Raw genomic sequence first — 11,549 nt, 5'->3', positions numbered from 1 at the left:
GGTCCACGTGGGTTCGGTGGATAAACCCGGGCTGGGGATCATGGCGGGAACCGAGACTGGGGACGCCGCAGCAGGAGCCGAGGCCCCTCAGCCTCAGAAGCGCTACTATCGGCAGCGGGCTCACTCCAACCCCATGGCGGACCATACGCTGCGCTAGTGAGTGAGCAGGGCAGGGGCGAGCGGGGGAGGGAGAGTAGGGCAGAATTCTCAGAGTAGCCGGGAAAAGCGATTGTGCTGCGACGGTTGGAGGGTTTAGGGTAGGCTCGGGAGGATCAGCTGGGTGACGTCAGTTTGCGGAGGGTGGGTCTGGGAGATTGGGCAGAGGGCGGAGTTGGCGGGTTGGGAGGGGGCGTGGCGTTCTGGCCGAAGGCTGGGTAGGGTTGCAAGTCTGGGAAGAGAAAGAAATTGTTACCGAGACTAGAGTAATGGAGGCCGAATGTCGTTTCCATCTTTCAGTTTCATCTGTGGGATTTAAAAAAAGACAAACTTGGGGGGAGGGATTAATTGGGAGATTAGGATTGACATATGCACTACTATATATATAAAGTAGGTAACTAATAAGAACCTACTGTATAGCACAGGGAACTCTACTCAATACTCCGTAATGACCTATATGGGGAAAGAATCTAAAAAAGAGTGGATATATGTATATGTATAACTGATTCACTTTGCTGTACAGCAGAAGCTTACACAACATTGTAAATCAACTATACTTCAATAAAAATTAATTTTAAAAGTAGACAAACTTATACACAATTCTGCCCACACCTTACTCCATCCTCTTCCCGCAGAGAACTTCAACAAAGCAAAGTCCCTATGCCTTAGGAAGCCAGTCTCTGGGACAAGGGAAACTTGAGCCTCAGAAAGGAGAGCCGCCCAGCCAGAGTCACATCAACCCTGGAAATGGAGACAGGCAGATCAGCAATAATGGGCCACTTGATAGGCCTATGATTCACACTGGGAGGTTAAGGGTGGTTTCCATTGTGCTTCCTAGAGGCCAAAGGGCCCGCTCTGACAGAAGTTTTGAGAAACCCTCCTCTCATCCATCTCCCACCCTCACCCATCCACCCACACACACAGTACTGCTTCTGCAATGGTATGACCAACCTTCTCATGTTTCTCACGTCTTCTCTCCAATAGCCCTGTGAAGCCAGAGGACATGGATTGGTCTGAGCTATACCCAGAGTTCTTTGCTCCACTGACTCAAAATCAGAGCCACGATGACCCAAAAGATAAGAAAGAAAAGAGAGCTGAAGCCCAAGTGGAGTTTGCAGACATAGGCTGTGGCTATGGCGGCCTGTTAGGTAACACTCTGGCCCTTTCTCTGGAGCAAGGAGAGGCAACGCCTAGGTTCTGCCAACTCAGCAGGTTTGGGGTGGGGGCATAGTTGGCCTTTCCCCTTCGGACCAGACATTGGTGCCGTGACATCAGTGTGGAGAACCTCCACTTTCCCTCCACTCTGGGTCTGTGGCCTTTGCCCTGGAGAAGGGAGGGGGCTGCCTCAAAGCCTCTTAGAAATTGGGTTGTCTTGTCTGGCCCTGCCCCTGGCCCCAGTCCCTACGTGAGCCATTTCACCTGCCAGGTGCCGGGTCAGTGAGCTGGTCAGCACAAGCGTCAGAGATTAGTCGCTGTGGCCAGTGATCCTGAACTGTCTTTCTTAGGGATTCCACCACCACCCCTCCCCCTCCCCCCTTCCTCACCAGAACTCACTCCTTCTCCATGCTCATATTTTCTAATTTCTCTTGTGTTGTCTGTATTGTCCCAGCCATACATGCTGGACCGACTTCTCTGTTTTTAGATCTTCCATAGAAATAACAGCATGACAGAGAGGAAGCTCATGGTACTTGGTGGCAGAAAACCATGGTTCAAGTTCTGATTCTACCTCTTCTTAGCTCTGTGACTTTGGGCGTTTCTGACCCTCAGTTTTCTCATCTTTGCAATTTACCACAGAATGTAATGAGGATTAAATGAGACATGTGTGAAAACACTGTGAAGACTTTAAAGCACATGCAAAGATACATGTATTCCCAGGCCCTCCCACTTCCAGTCCTGGTGACTTTTTTTGGGTCTCCCCCAGCCCACTCCTCCAGCACAGAGCCATCCATACAGGTAGCTCTCTTGTCATTACTGATTTTGGTAATTGCAGACTGAGGCTTCCTTTGCTGTGTTGACTCCTTTGAATATCCTGCAAGTATGAGGTTGATGATTCCATTCCTATTTCTGTGACCAGTGGAACTGTCACCGCTGTTCCCAGACACGCTGATTCTGGGTCTGGAGATCCGGGTGAAAGTCTCAGATTATGTGCAAGACCGGATTCGGGCCCTACGAGCGGCTCCTGGAGGTGGTTTCCAGAACATCGCCTGTCTCCGTAGCAATGCCATGAAACACCTTCCTAACTTCTTCCGCAAGGGCCAGGTGGGGAGGGGCACCCATGGGTTAGGCTGGTAAGCAGGCGGGGCGTGGAGGCCAGGCTCTCACAATCCTGTTGGTGCACGTCTGTCTCACAGCTGACAAAGATGTTCTTCCTCTTCCCTGACCCACATTTCAAGCGGACAAAGCACAAGTGGCGAATCATCAGTCCCACGCTGCTGGCAGAATATGCCTACGTGCTGAGGGTCGGGGTGAGTCGAGAGTGGGAGGGAGGATGGGGTCAGGGACCTAATAAGGGACCTTCCACTAAGAATTCAGTGGGGGTGCATTTAGGACTCACCACCACCCCCGTGATCCTGCTGCTCAGTTGCCTGCAGCCCCCCATCTAGGGTGACTTTGCCTGTGCAGGGGCTGGTATATACCATAACTGATGTGCTGGAGCTACATGACTGGATGTGCAGCCATTTTGAAGGGCACCCCCTGTTTGAGCGCGTGCCTCTGGAGGAGCTGGTAAGTAGGGGGCCTAAGGGAAATTGCAAAGATTTCTGGAAAGGTCCTTTCCAGAGTGGTTCTGTATGCTTTGAATCTAGCTTAATGCCAGGAGGATGGGATGGGTGTCTGGGGACCAGGGCAAGGACTTATTGAACCCTTCCTTCTCCCAGAGTGAAGATCCCATTGTGGGACATCTGGGCACCTCGACCGAGGAGGGAAAGAAAGTTCTACGCAATGGAGGAAAGAATTTCCCAGCTATCTTCCGAAGAATACAGGATCCCACCCTCTAGGCAGTGACCCCCAATCCTACCCTTCCTGATCACTGACTTTGCCTTTGCTGACTTTGCCTTAGTTGGACCCCATCTTCCAGGGACTGGAAAGAAGACTGGGCCCTTGGACCTTCCGAGCTGAGCCTGCTAGGGCTGAGCGGCAACAGTCTCTCAAAGAAGTTGAGGAGCTGCCCAGGGCAGAACCCTGGAGTTCATGACCACCCCTGACTCCTCTCACCTTCTTACCCTTCCAGTGGCAGCAGAAAGCAAAAGCAGCTGACTGGGAAGGTCAAAAGACCTTGGACCAGAAGGGATCTTTGGAAGGGAGTGGAATCTTGCTCTCCCTTAGCAGTCCCTTCTCCTGGGATTTCTCCTTCTCAGCTGGAGTGAAGAACGCAGTTCTCCACTGTCCATCTAAACTGCCTTCTAAGCTCAAATCACCTGCCCACTCGTGTTTATTTTGCAGTTCAGGGGGTAACATGTATGTGTGCACATCCCATGCTGCTGTGTCTCAGGAAAGGCTAGAGTGTGTATCACTCCTGTCCTCTCCCTGCCTAAGACTTGACCTGGGGAATCTGTGTTCCGTTTATTGTTGCTGTCTCTGGAGATTCTGGGAGGGTGTGGTGGTGGAGACCCTCTCCTTCTTCATGTTGACCTTTGCTTTGATCCCAGAACTTCAGAGCTGACTTGCTGACACAGAGCCTGCCAGGGCCGGGGGCGCAGGAGTGAGGAGCAGAGGTGAACTGGGGAGGGTTCTGAGGCTAAAAGTGGAAAGGGGCTGCTGACTAGAAAGCCCCACAAAGGGGACTGAGTCAGCTGGAGATTCAGAGCACTCGCTTAGCCCTTGCTCTGTCCAGGAGCCCAGATAAATCTCTCAACTTTTCTAATTTGCAAAAAGTTCCTTCATTTGTGCTCCTCAAGCACCAAATTACCATGGCTGGAAGGACAGGGCTTGTTGACGGAAGAGACCAAGCCCCCTTCCCAAGGAATAAAGATGAAGGCTCCTGGAACCATCTTAACCCATTAACCCACCTGCTATCTGCCCAGTGTCAGGAACAGGGGGAGGGGGAGATGTAGTAATGCAGGAAAATTGTGCTCACATACCAAAAAGGTGCATCCCGATGAGCCTGGACTCTGAGGACAGCTACAGCTGTGCCTCTTCCCTGCTTCCCTTCCCGGAGGAGCTGGAGGATGGGGAATTCCTGAGGATGGGCCCCAGTGGGCCTGAGGAAGTGATGGGAATACCAGGGACCCAGCCTGTATCTTGGTCACCTAAGCCTCACCAAATAGCCTTTCTGAGGAAGAGATCTTTAGGCTGCAGGACTAGGGCACCAGCCCAGGAGGAGAAGCCTCCCCTCCCAAGATGGTCATTGCAACATGAGGTCCACGGGAGCCTCTGTGGCAGCTCCGGCCCCGCCTACTGTTCCTGGGTGCTAATCCCCAGCACAGGCCACTCAGGAGAGGGGATTGGCTGAGGAGCTTGAAGAGGGGGCGTCGCCACTATCGCGCCCAAGAGTTAAATAGGGGCTGGGGCAAGACGCTCCGGAGAAGCACTCTTTCCCGGGTTCCCCAGCCAGACCATGACCCAGACCCTCAAGCTCGCTTCCAGAGTGTTCCATCGCGTCCGCTGCCCTCCTGAGCTGGGCGCCTCACTGGGCTCCAGAGGCTCGGACTCAGCGCCCCGGGGCTTGGCGGACATCCCAGGCCCCTCCACGCCGGGCTTCCTTGCTGAACTTTTCTGCAAGGGGGGACTGTCACGGCTACACGAGCTTCAGGTAGAGGGCACCGTTCTCGGGACTGAAAGCTGGGGAGGTTGGCTTTAACAACACCCTCGTGCAGAACGTAGGAGGGAGGGCCAGTGAGAACAGATGCCCATGAATTATGGAAAAGACAAGTTGGGACTGGGGTCGGTGGTTCGCCAGGGGCGGAGTCTGTCCCAACACCCAGCAGAGGAGTGCGTTCAGAAAGCGCCTTCTCGCTGTGCAGAATTCTGGAGACTCGGTAGATCCAGGACAAGTGCGCGGGAGGCACGTTTGGCTTAAAGTTAGTGCGCTCCTGTACATTCAGTGGAGGCTCGTCCTGAGATGGACAGCCCACGTGAGGAACCTTTAGGGGTTTCTCCGCCCAGGTGACCAAGGAGAGATCCAGAATGTGAGCTTTGCACCAAGTCCTTCCTCCCCGCCCGCGCCCCCCGCCCGCCAGCCCCCCGTTTTGCCAATCACACTCAAACTTCCTAGGGATGGGAAGTGAGGGAAAGAGGAGGAGGGGTTTGCAGCATCAGAACCTTACACTGCTTGAGAGCAGAAGCTCCCTCTTTCTAACCCCAAACGACGCCCTTGGCGTTGGCACGAGCCGAGGTGGCAGTTGCCGGCCCGGGTCTCCAGTGTCCGCTGCTCCTGTACTCCCAGGTGCAGGGCGCCGCGCGCTTTGGGCCGGTGTGGTTGGCCAGCTTCGGGACGGTGCGCACTGTGTACGTGGCGACCCCTACACTCGTCGAGCAGCTGCTACGACAGGAGGGACCCTGGCCCGAACGCTGCAGCTTCTCACCCTGGGCGGAGCACCGTCGCCGCCGCCAGCGGGCTTGCGGACTGCTCACCGCGTGAGTCCTCTGGCTCCAAAGCCCCGACGCCCAGCTGCGTTCCTCTTTTGTGGCCGGTCTGGAGGCAGTCTGGGGATGTGGAGGGAGGTCGGTCGTTTCCCCCAACCTTCTGGCAAATCGAGGTTTCCACCCCAGTCTGTTTCGCCCAAGCTCAGGTAGAGCCCGGCTCTCGCCTCGCTTTCCGCTCTTTTTCTTTTGAAGCCAGAATCCTGGGAACTCACGGAAGGGGCTGAGGCACCAGGATCTAGATGTAAAGTAAGATTCTGTGACTCAGCTTACCCAGGAACCCAGGCCCCTCCAGGGCAGGAAATGAGTAACGAGGAGGAGGGTGGATGGAAAGCGGGTGCAGGCAGGGGCAGGTTTCTGTACCCCCAAGGGAACAGACGCAGTCTCCCTCCTGGCCACCCCAGCCCAACACGCTCCTTCTCAAGCGCAGCCAGCCCCGTCGGGCCGCCTCTACACACCACCGTCTGCCTTGATGCGCCCCTTCTCCGCACCCCCGCAGGGAAGGCGAAGAATGGCAGAGGCTCCGCAGCCTCCTGGCCCCGCTCCTCCTCCGGCCTCAGGCGGCCGCCCGCTATGCCGGGACCCTGCACGACGTGGTCGGTGACCTTGTGAGGCGACTGCGGCGCCAGCGGGGACTGGGCGCTGGGCCGCCCGCCCTGGTTCGAGACGTGGCAGGAGAGTTTTACAAGTTTGGACTAGAAGGTGAGTCCCTAGACAGGGGCAAGTGTAGGAGGCACCTGGTCCGGGTCTCCCGGTGCCCTGACAGCGCCCCCTCCCGGCCAGGCATCGCTGCGGTGCTGCTGGGTTCCCGCCTCGGCTGCCTGGAGGCCGAAGTGCCGCCAGACACAGAGACCTTCATCCGCGCGGTGAGATCGGTGTTTGTGTCCACACTGTTGACCATGGCGATGCCCGGTTGGCTGCACCGCCTCGTGCCCGGACCCTGGGGCCGCCTCTGCCGAGACTGGGACCAGATGTTTGCATTTGGTAAAACACAGAAATGAAGTAGGAGTGGGGGAGCATAGAGCTGTTCAGCGGTAGTGAGGCGTCCCTGTCCCCTGTGCCCGCAGCCCAGCAGCACGTGGAGCGGCGAGAGGCCGAAGTAGCCATGAGGAGCCAGGGAAAGTCTGAGGGGGACACGGGATTTGGGGCGCACCTGACCTACTTCCTGTTCCGGGAAGAGTTGCCTGCCCCGTCCATCCTAGGGAATGTGACAGAGCTGCTGCTAGCTGGAGTGGACACGGTGAGGTCCTCCCTCCATGTTGGGAGTCCCACTTCCGCAGCTTAACCTCCTCAATCTCAGGGGCCATTTTCCTGCTGCAGGGGATCCATTATGGTCCTCCAGGCCAGCTTGGCTTAGCACCTCCTGGGTTCCAGACTGCCTCAGATTCTGCCCCCTATGCTGGGTCCCTACTCTCAACCCCTCTGACGCTCTCACCTGTCCCCTCAGGTGTCCAACACGCTCTCCTGGGCTCTGTATGAACTCTCTCGGCACCCCGAAGTCCAGACGGCACTCCGTTCTGAGATCACAGCTGCCCTGGGCCCCGGCTCCAGTGCCCACCCCTCAGCCACTGCTCTGTCGCAAATGCCCCTGCTGAAGGCTGTGATCAAGGAAGTGCTAAGGTGAGGGGGCAGAAGAGGAGAGCCAGAGAAGATGCTGGGGAAGGGCTGGGGAAGCAGCTAGCGGATGGGAACAGGGAGAGTGATCAGAGGAAAATGGTACTTTACGCCTGGCCAAGAATGGGTTTGGAAGTTGGGGGGGTGGGCATGAGAGGGAGGCTATAGCCCCCAGCTTCATCTTGTTGTCTCCCTTTTGTGCCCTGCAATCCAGACTGTACCCTGTGGTACCTGGAAATTCCCGTGTCCCAGACAAAGACATTTGTGTGGGTGAATATATTATCCCCAAAAATGTGAGTAGAGCCTATGGGCCCCTTTTTCTAAGCCATCCCTCACTACCTTGGGACTGTTCCTGTTCTCAAATACTCCCAATAAGCCCTTCAAACCCTCTTCTTGGCCTCAATGCCTCTCTAGGATATAATGGGGCAGTAGAGAAAAGTAGCCCCAGAAAACTTCCACATCACAACCAACCAGAGCCTGCCTTCGTCCCAGTCCAGAGATCCTGTTCCCTACTTCCCTCCTGGCGTTCCTGGGCCCAGATTGACAAGTTTGTGTTCCTCCCTCACCAGACGCTGGTCACTCTGTGTCACTATGCCACTTCAAGGGATCCCGCCCAGTTCCCAGAGCCAAATTCTTTTCGTCCAGCTCGCTGGCTAGGGGATGGCCCAGCCTCCCACCCATTTGCCTCTCTCCCCTTTGGCTTTGGCAAGCGCAGCTGCATGGGGAGACGCCTGGCAGAGCTTGAGCTGCAAATGGCTTTGGCCCAGGTGAGTGATCTAGATCTTCTACCTTCCCCAGACTGGAGCTCTAAAGCCATGAGCTCTTCTCCTGATAGGCATAGGAAAATATATAAGACTTGGGAGAACTAATCCTCTGAAATATGTCAGGCCCATCATAGGCCTGGAGGGTGAGTGAGGGTATTTGGACTATCTTTTTCCCTACCACAATCTCTTACCATCATTAACTAAGACATCCCCTACCCGCCACAGGTGCCATTCCAACACTGACCATCCTAACACTAATAATGCCCATTACCAATCAAGCCCACCATTGTAGACCCCTCCCATGGTGATAGCCTTCCTCCTCCCTTTCCAGATCTTGATCCACTTTGAGGTGCAGCCTGAGCCAGGTGCTGCCCCAGTCAGACCCATGACCCAGACTGTCCTGGTGCCTGAGAGGAGCATCAACCTACAGTTTGTGGACAGATAGTCCCGTGGAAGCACACTGTCATCATCACTGTTTCTCCCATCATAGGGGCTTATCAGGCACAAGGCCAAGATACGTGTATTCCCCTGTGGCCTATCTGACCAAACTGGTTAGAAAGACCATAGCAAAGTGCTTGAAGCAGCCCTGATCAAGGTGTGAAAATATGCACTTGGCCTGACCCAGCAAGCCCTGAGAAAACCATGGTCCATTTGCCTGCTTAGCCCTTCTGGTCAAATCATATGCATCCTTCAAGGGCCAACTCTGATTTTAACTAATAATGCTGGGTGGCCTGAGGAAGAATTCGACCACTGGCCTTTTGGGGCTTCACAGTATTCACTCTTGCTGCTGGCTAAGCACTTATCACGGCATGAGCTAAGTAATTGTGCATCTGGTCTGCACCTGGTTGATCCTCTCTCCTTGCATGTGAGCTCTTTGAGAGGAAGGATGAGGTCTTATTCTGTCTTTATACACCCTGCCAGGGCCTATCCCTGACTGGTTGACACCATATCGATTCTCAGATTGTATTTGGGCAATGTGGCAGAAGGGATAAGCAGCTTACCAGGCTCTGTCTACCCTGCTCCTTCCTCATCTTGCCCCTAGGAAGGTGAGTCTATCCTCACCTGGTGTATGATTTTTACAAAACTCTCCTTGGCTCTCTGGTCACTATTAGGTTTGGCTTGTCCCACCATTTAGGTCACAGGCAGAGATATCTTTGGACCTGTCCCTGCCCAAGCCTTCCTTTTATATATTGAAGTTTTTAAATATTCAGTTTTTAAATTAAAAAAAAAAAATTGAATGTTCCATCCTTGACTTTTGACTGACTTATTTTCCACTCTCATTTCCTATAAGACCTGGAGGCCAGACCATCATACAAATCCTCCACTTTGGTTTCTTGGGTCCTGGGAGTGACCCCATAACAGTGGGAGGTCTAGACACCTGGGAGAATGGTTTGCATCACAAACCCAGACACATTTCTTTTCTTTTCTTAATTAATGAAGATACTTTTAGTAATTACGGCCATCGTAGATTGAGGCAGTGATTTAAATTACAGAACTGTGGTCTAGGTAATTTAGCAATTTTCTTTAACTTTTTATTATCTTAACTTAATCTTAAAGACTAACCACAGAACTTACTATTCACTTGTCATTCTACATTTAATTATCTCCAAAATATAGAGATCATTGAGGACAAGATTTTATAAAAATTTGGGGGACTATCACAGGTACATGAAGAGAACTAATTATTAAATTATTCTTTATGTTTGGTCAGTTTTGCCAGACACATTTCTATCTGTAGTGGGAACAGCCAAGTCTGGCTCCCTGTAAGAGATGAAGGGGATGGTGGTGAAAAGTAGCTTCGAGGGTTAGGCTGTTAAAAGGGTGGATAGGGACTTGCTGAGATGGCCAGAGACGGCTGACTCTTTGGTAGAAGAGTGCTTTTGGAACCTGGAGTGCCAGGACCAAAGGACACCCTAGCATGGACACTCTGTCCTCTCTGGAGAAGTTGCTCCAAGACAATTTCCTTCAGAGAAAGACAGGGATACAGACAGAGAAGTGAAGTCAGACAGAGAAGATGAAAGCCAAGTGTGGAGGTGGCCAGGAGGCCTAGGGCACCGAGGCAGGAGAAGAGGGGTGGGCAGCAGGAGCCTCTGTTTCCCTGAGTCAGCATTATCTGGCCCCCCAGAGGCTGGGCTCCGTTCTCCCCTTGTGATGTATATAGATTAACTGATCTTCCATCCAAATACATCTCTCAGCACATTCCCTGCAGCTCCTTCTGTAGCCTAGCTTACCCTCCCCGTGTCAGGACTTGTTCCCCTTCCTCCTGCTCCGCTCCATTCCAATTAGCAGATGGAGACAGAGATTTCAATTCACACTTCCCCCTCCTCTCACCACCTCAGCCCCTGCCCTAGACATGGCTCCCTGACTGCAGAAACTCCGTCAGCCACTGGCCTTCTGGGAGGTATCTATTTATGTAAGACCTACAGAGGGGCAGGGTATACCCAAGGCCCTGTGCAGAGACCAAGGTTTGTGTGCTCTTATTGCCCCTCCTCTCAGCTCCTTCTCTACTGGGTTCTCAGTCTCCACTCCCATTCCCTACCACTAAGCTCAACTTGAACCTAAGTGACCCGATTTTTAGCAGTTTTGAGCTTGGAGGGGAAGTAACGCCCAGCTTCCTCTCAGACTCTTTCCCCTGGAATCACTGGGGAAGATTTTGCACACCCACACTCCTCATGGGAAAATAGGATGGCTCACTTGAGGAGGGCAGCAGTTCTTATGACCCCTCTCCTGGACAAGAATCTCTTAAAGGTGGAAAAAGGAAAGGAGAGAGGACCCTACAGATCGCTGTTCCCAACTTCCATACCGAGACCTCCAATGGTCCTGAAGGGGAGGGGAACATACTGTCTCACCGGGCCTCGTTTTAGGACGCAGGGTGGAAACAGAGGCAGTCTGTTTGTGTGTAAGCGTGCCTACGCTCTTGGGCATGTCTGAGCCTCCATGTGCGGCCATTGTAGGGGACAGCCCAGGCTTGGCACAAGCCTCAACTGTGTCATAACTACCTAAGCCCTGTCTGCCAGGATAAGAACTAAGAGTCACTTGGATTTACTGTCTCCCTTTTGGTCTCCACCAGCTATTCTGTGAAAGGCACGTCAGTGAAGTCTGGCCCTTCTGTCTCCCCAGGTGGGGAATGTGGAAGGTTATCTCTCTGGGAAACGATTTCCCACTGGAAAAATAGGAGGCTCAGCCTCAGTCCTCTCTCCACTTTGACCCCCTCCAAGGTTGGAGGTGATGCACTTCAACACTTCCAGGTAATTCAAACCCAAGTACAGCTTTGGTTCCTATACTCCCAGGCGAGTCTGGGTGCCAGCACCGTGGACAGCGACCAAGACCCCTTTTGGAGAGGGATGGAGAAGACCATTTCCTGGGCAAGGATATGTGACCTTTAATAGAGAAGCACTGTCCCCAAAACATCTCCAGGGAGAAGGCAGAGCAGAA

The 11,549-nt window shown here is 53.6% G+C and overlaps 2 protein-coding genes across 3 annotated transcripts; both read left to right on the top strand.

Annotated features, from left to right (window-relative positions):
* Position 1: 1 nt before the first annotated feature.
* On the top strand, positions 2 to 4,158 carry METTL1 (methyltransferase like 1). 2 transcript variants are annotated; one of them, XM_029204150.1, is made up of 6 exons: positions 2 to 156; positions 1,141 to 1,304; positions 2,231 to 2,415; positions 2,508 to 2,621; positions 2,779 to 2,880; positions 3,033 to 4,158. In XM_029204150.1, exons 1-6 carry the CDS (start codon positions 41 to 43, stop codon positions 3,150 to 3,152), a joined length of 801 nt encoding a protein of 266 aa, XP_029059983.1. In that variant the 5' UTR covers positions 2 to 40; the 3' UTR covers positions 3,153 to 4,158. The 2 variants fall into 2 exon arrangements, with proteins under 2 accessions (XP_029059983.1, XP_029059985.1); XM_029204152.1 differs by having other exon boundaries at positions 2,550 to 2,621; positions 3,033 to 3,903.
* A 526-nt stretch (positions 4,159 to 4,684) lies between these two features.
* LOC114885935 (25-hydroxyvitamin D-1 alpha hydroxylase, mitochondrial) lies at positions 4,685 to 9,281 on the top strand. The gene is made up of 9 exons (XM_029206351.1): positions 4,685 to 4,906; positions 5,540 to 5,730; positions 6,236 to 6,438; positions 6,520 to 6,720; positions 6,804 to 6,976; positions 7,184 to 7,356; positions 7,565 to 7,643; positions 7,920 to 8,117; positions 8,446 to 9,281. Exons 1-9 carry the CDS (start codon positions 4,712 to 4,714, stop codon positions 8,557 to 8,559), a joined length of 1,527 nt encoding a protein of 508 aa, XP_029062184.1. The 5' UTR covers positions 4,685 to 4,711; the 3' UTR covers positions 8,560 to 9,281.
* Positions 9,282 to 11,549: the final 2,268 nt, after the last annotated feature.

Source organism: Monodon monoceros, unplaced genomic scaffold (assembly GCF_005190385.1).
Source record: "Monodon monoceros isolate NGI ecotype Baffin Bay Population unplaced genomic scaffold, NGI_Narwhal_1 Super_Scaffold_6, whole genome shotgun sequence".
Lineage (NCBI taxonomy): Eukaryota > Metazoa > Chordata > Mammalia > Artiodactyla > Monodontidae > Monodon > Monodon monoceros.
Note: the sequence above shows the minus strand (reverse complement) of the source record. Positions and strands in the feature narration are given on the sequence as shown.

Bases quoted from the DNA above. Each gene is read 5' to 3' on its own strand.
- METTL1 (XM_029204150.1), top strand. From the start codon at position 41: ATGGCGGGAACCGAGACTGGGGACGCCGCAGCAGGAGCCGAGGCCCCT. The intron at 1,305-2,230 runs GTAACACTCTGG...TTCTGTGACCAG, and splicing joins TGGCTATGGCGGCCTGTTAG to TGGAACTGTCACCGCTGTTC. The intron at 2,881-3,032 runs GTAAGTAGGGGG...TCCTTCTCCCAG, and splicing joins GCGTGCCTCTGGAGGAGCTG to AGTGAAGATCCCATTGTGGG.
- LOC114885935 (XM_029206351.1), top strand. From the start codon at position 4,712: ATGACCCAGACCCTCAAGCTCGCTTCCAGAGTGTTCCATCGCGTCCGC. The intron at 6,721-6,803 runs GTAAAACACAGA...CTGTGCCCGCAG, and splicing joins GGACCAGATGTTTGCATTTG to CCCAGCAGCACGTGGAGCGG. The intron at 8,118-8,445 runs GTGAGTGATCTA...CTCCCTTTCCAG, and splicing joins TGCAAATGGCTTTGGCCCAG to ATCTTGATCCACTTTGAGGT.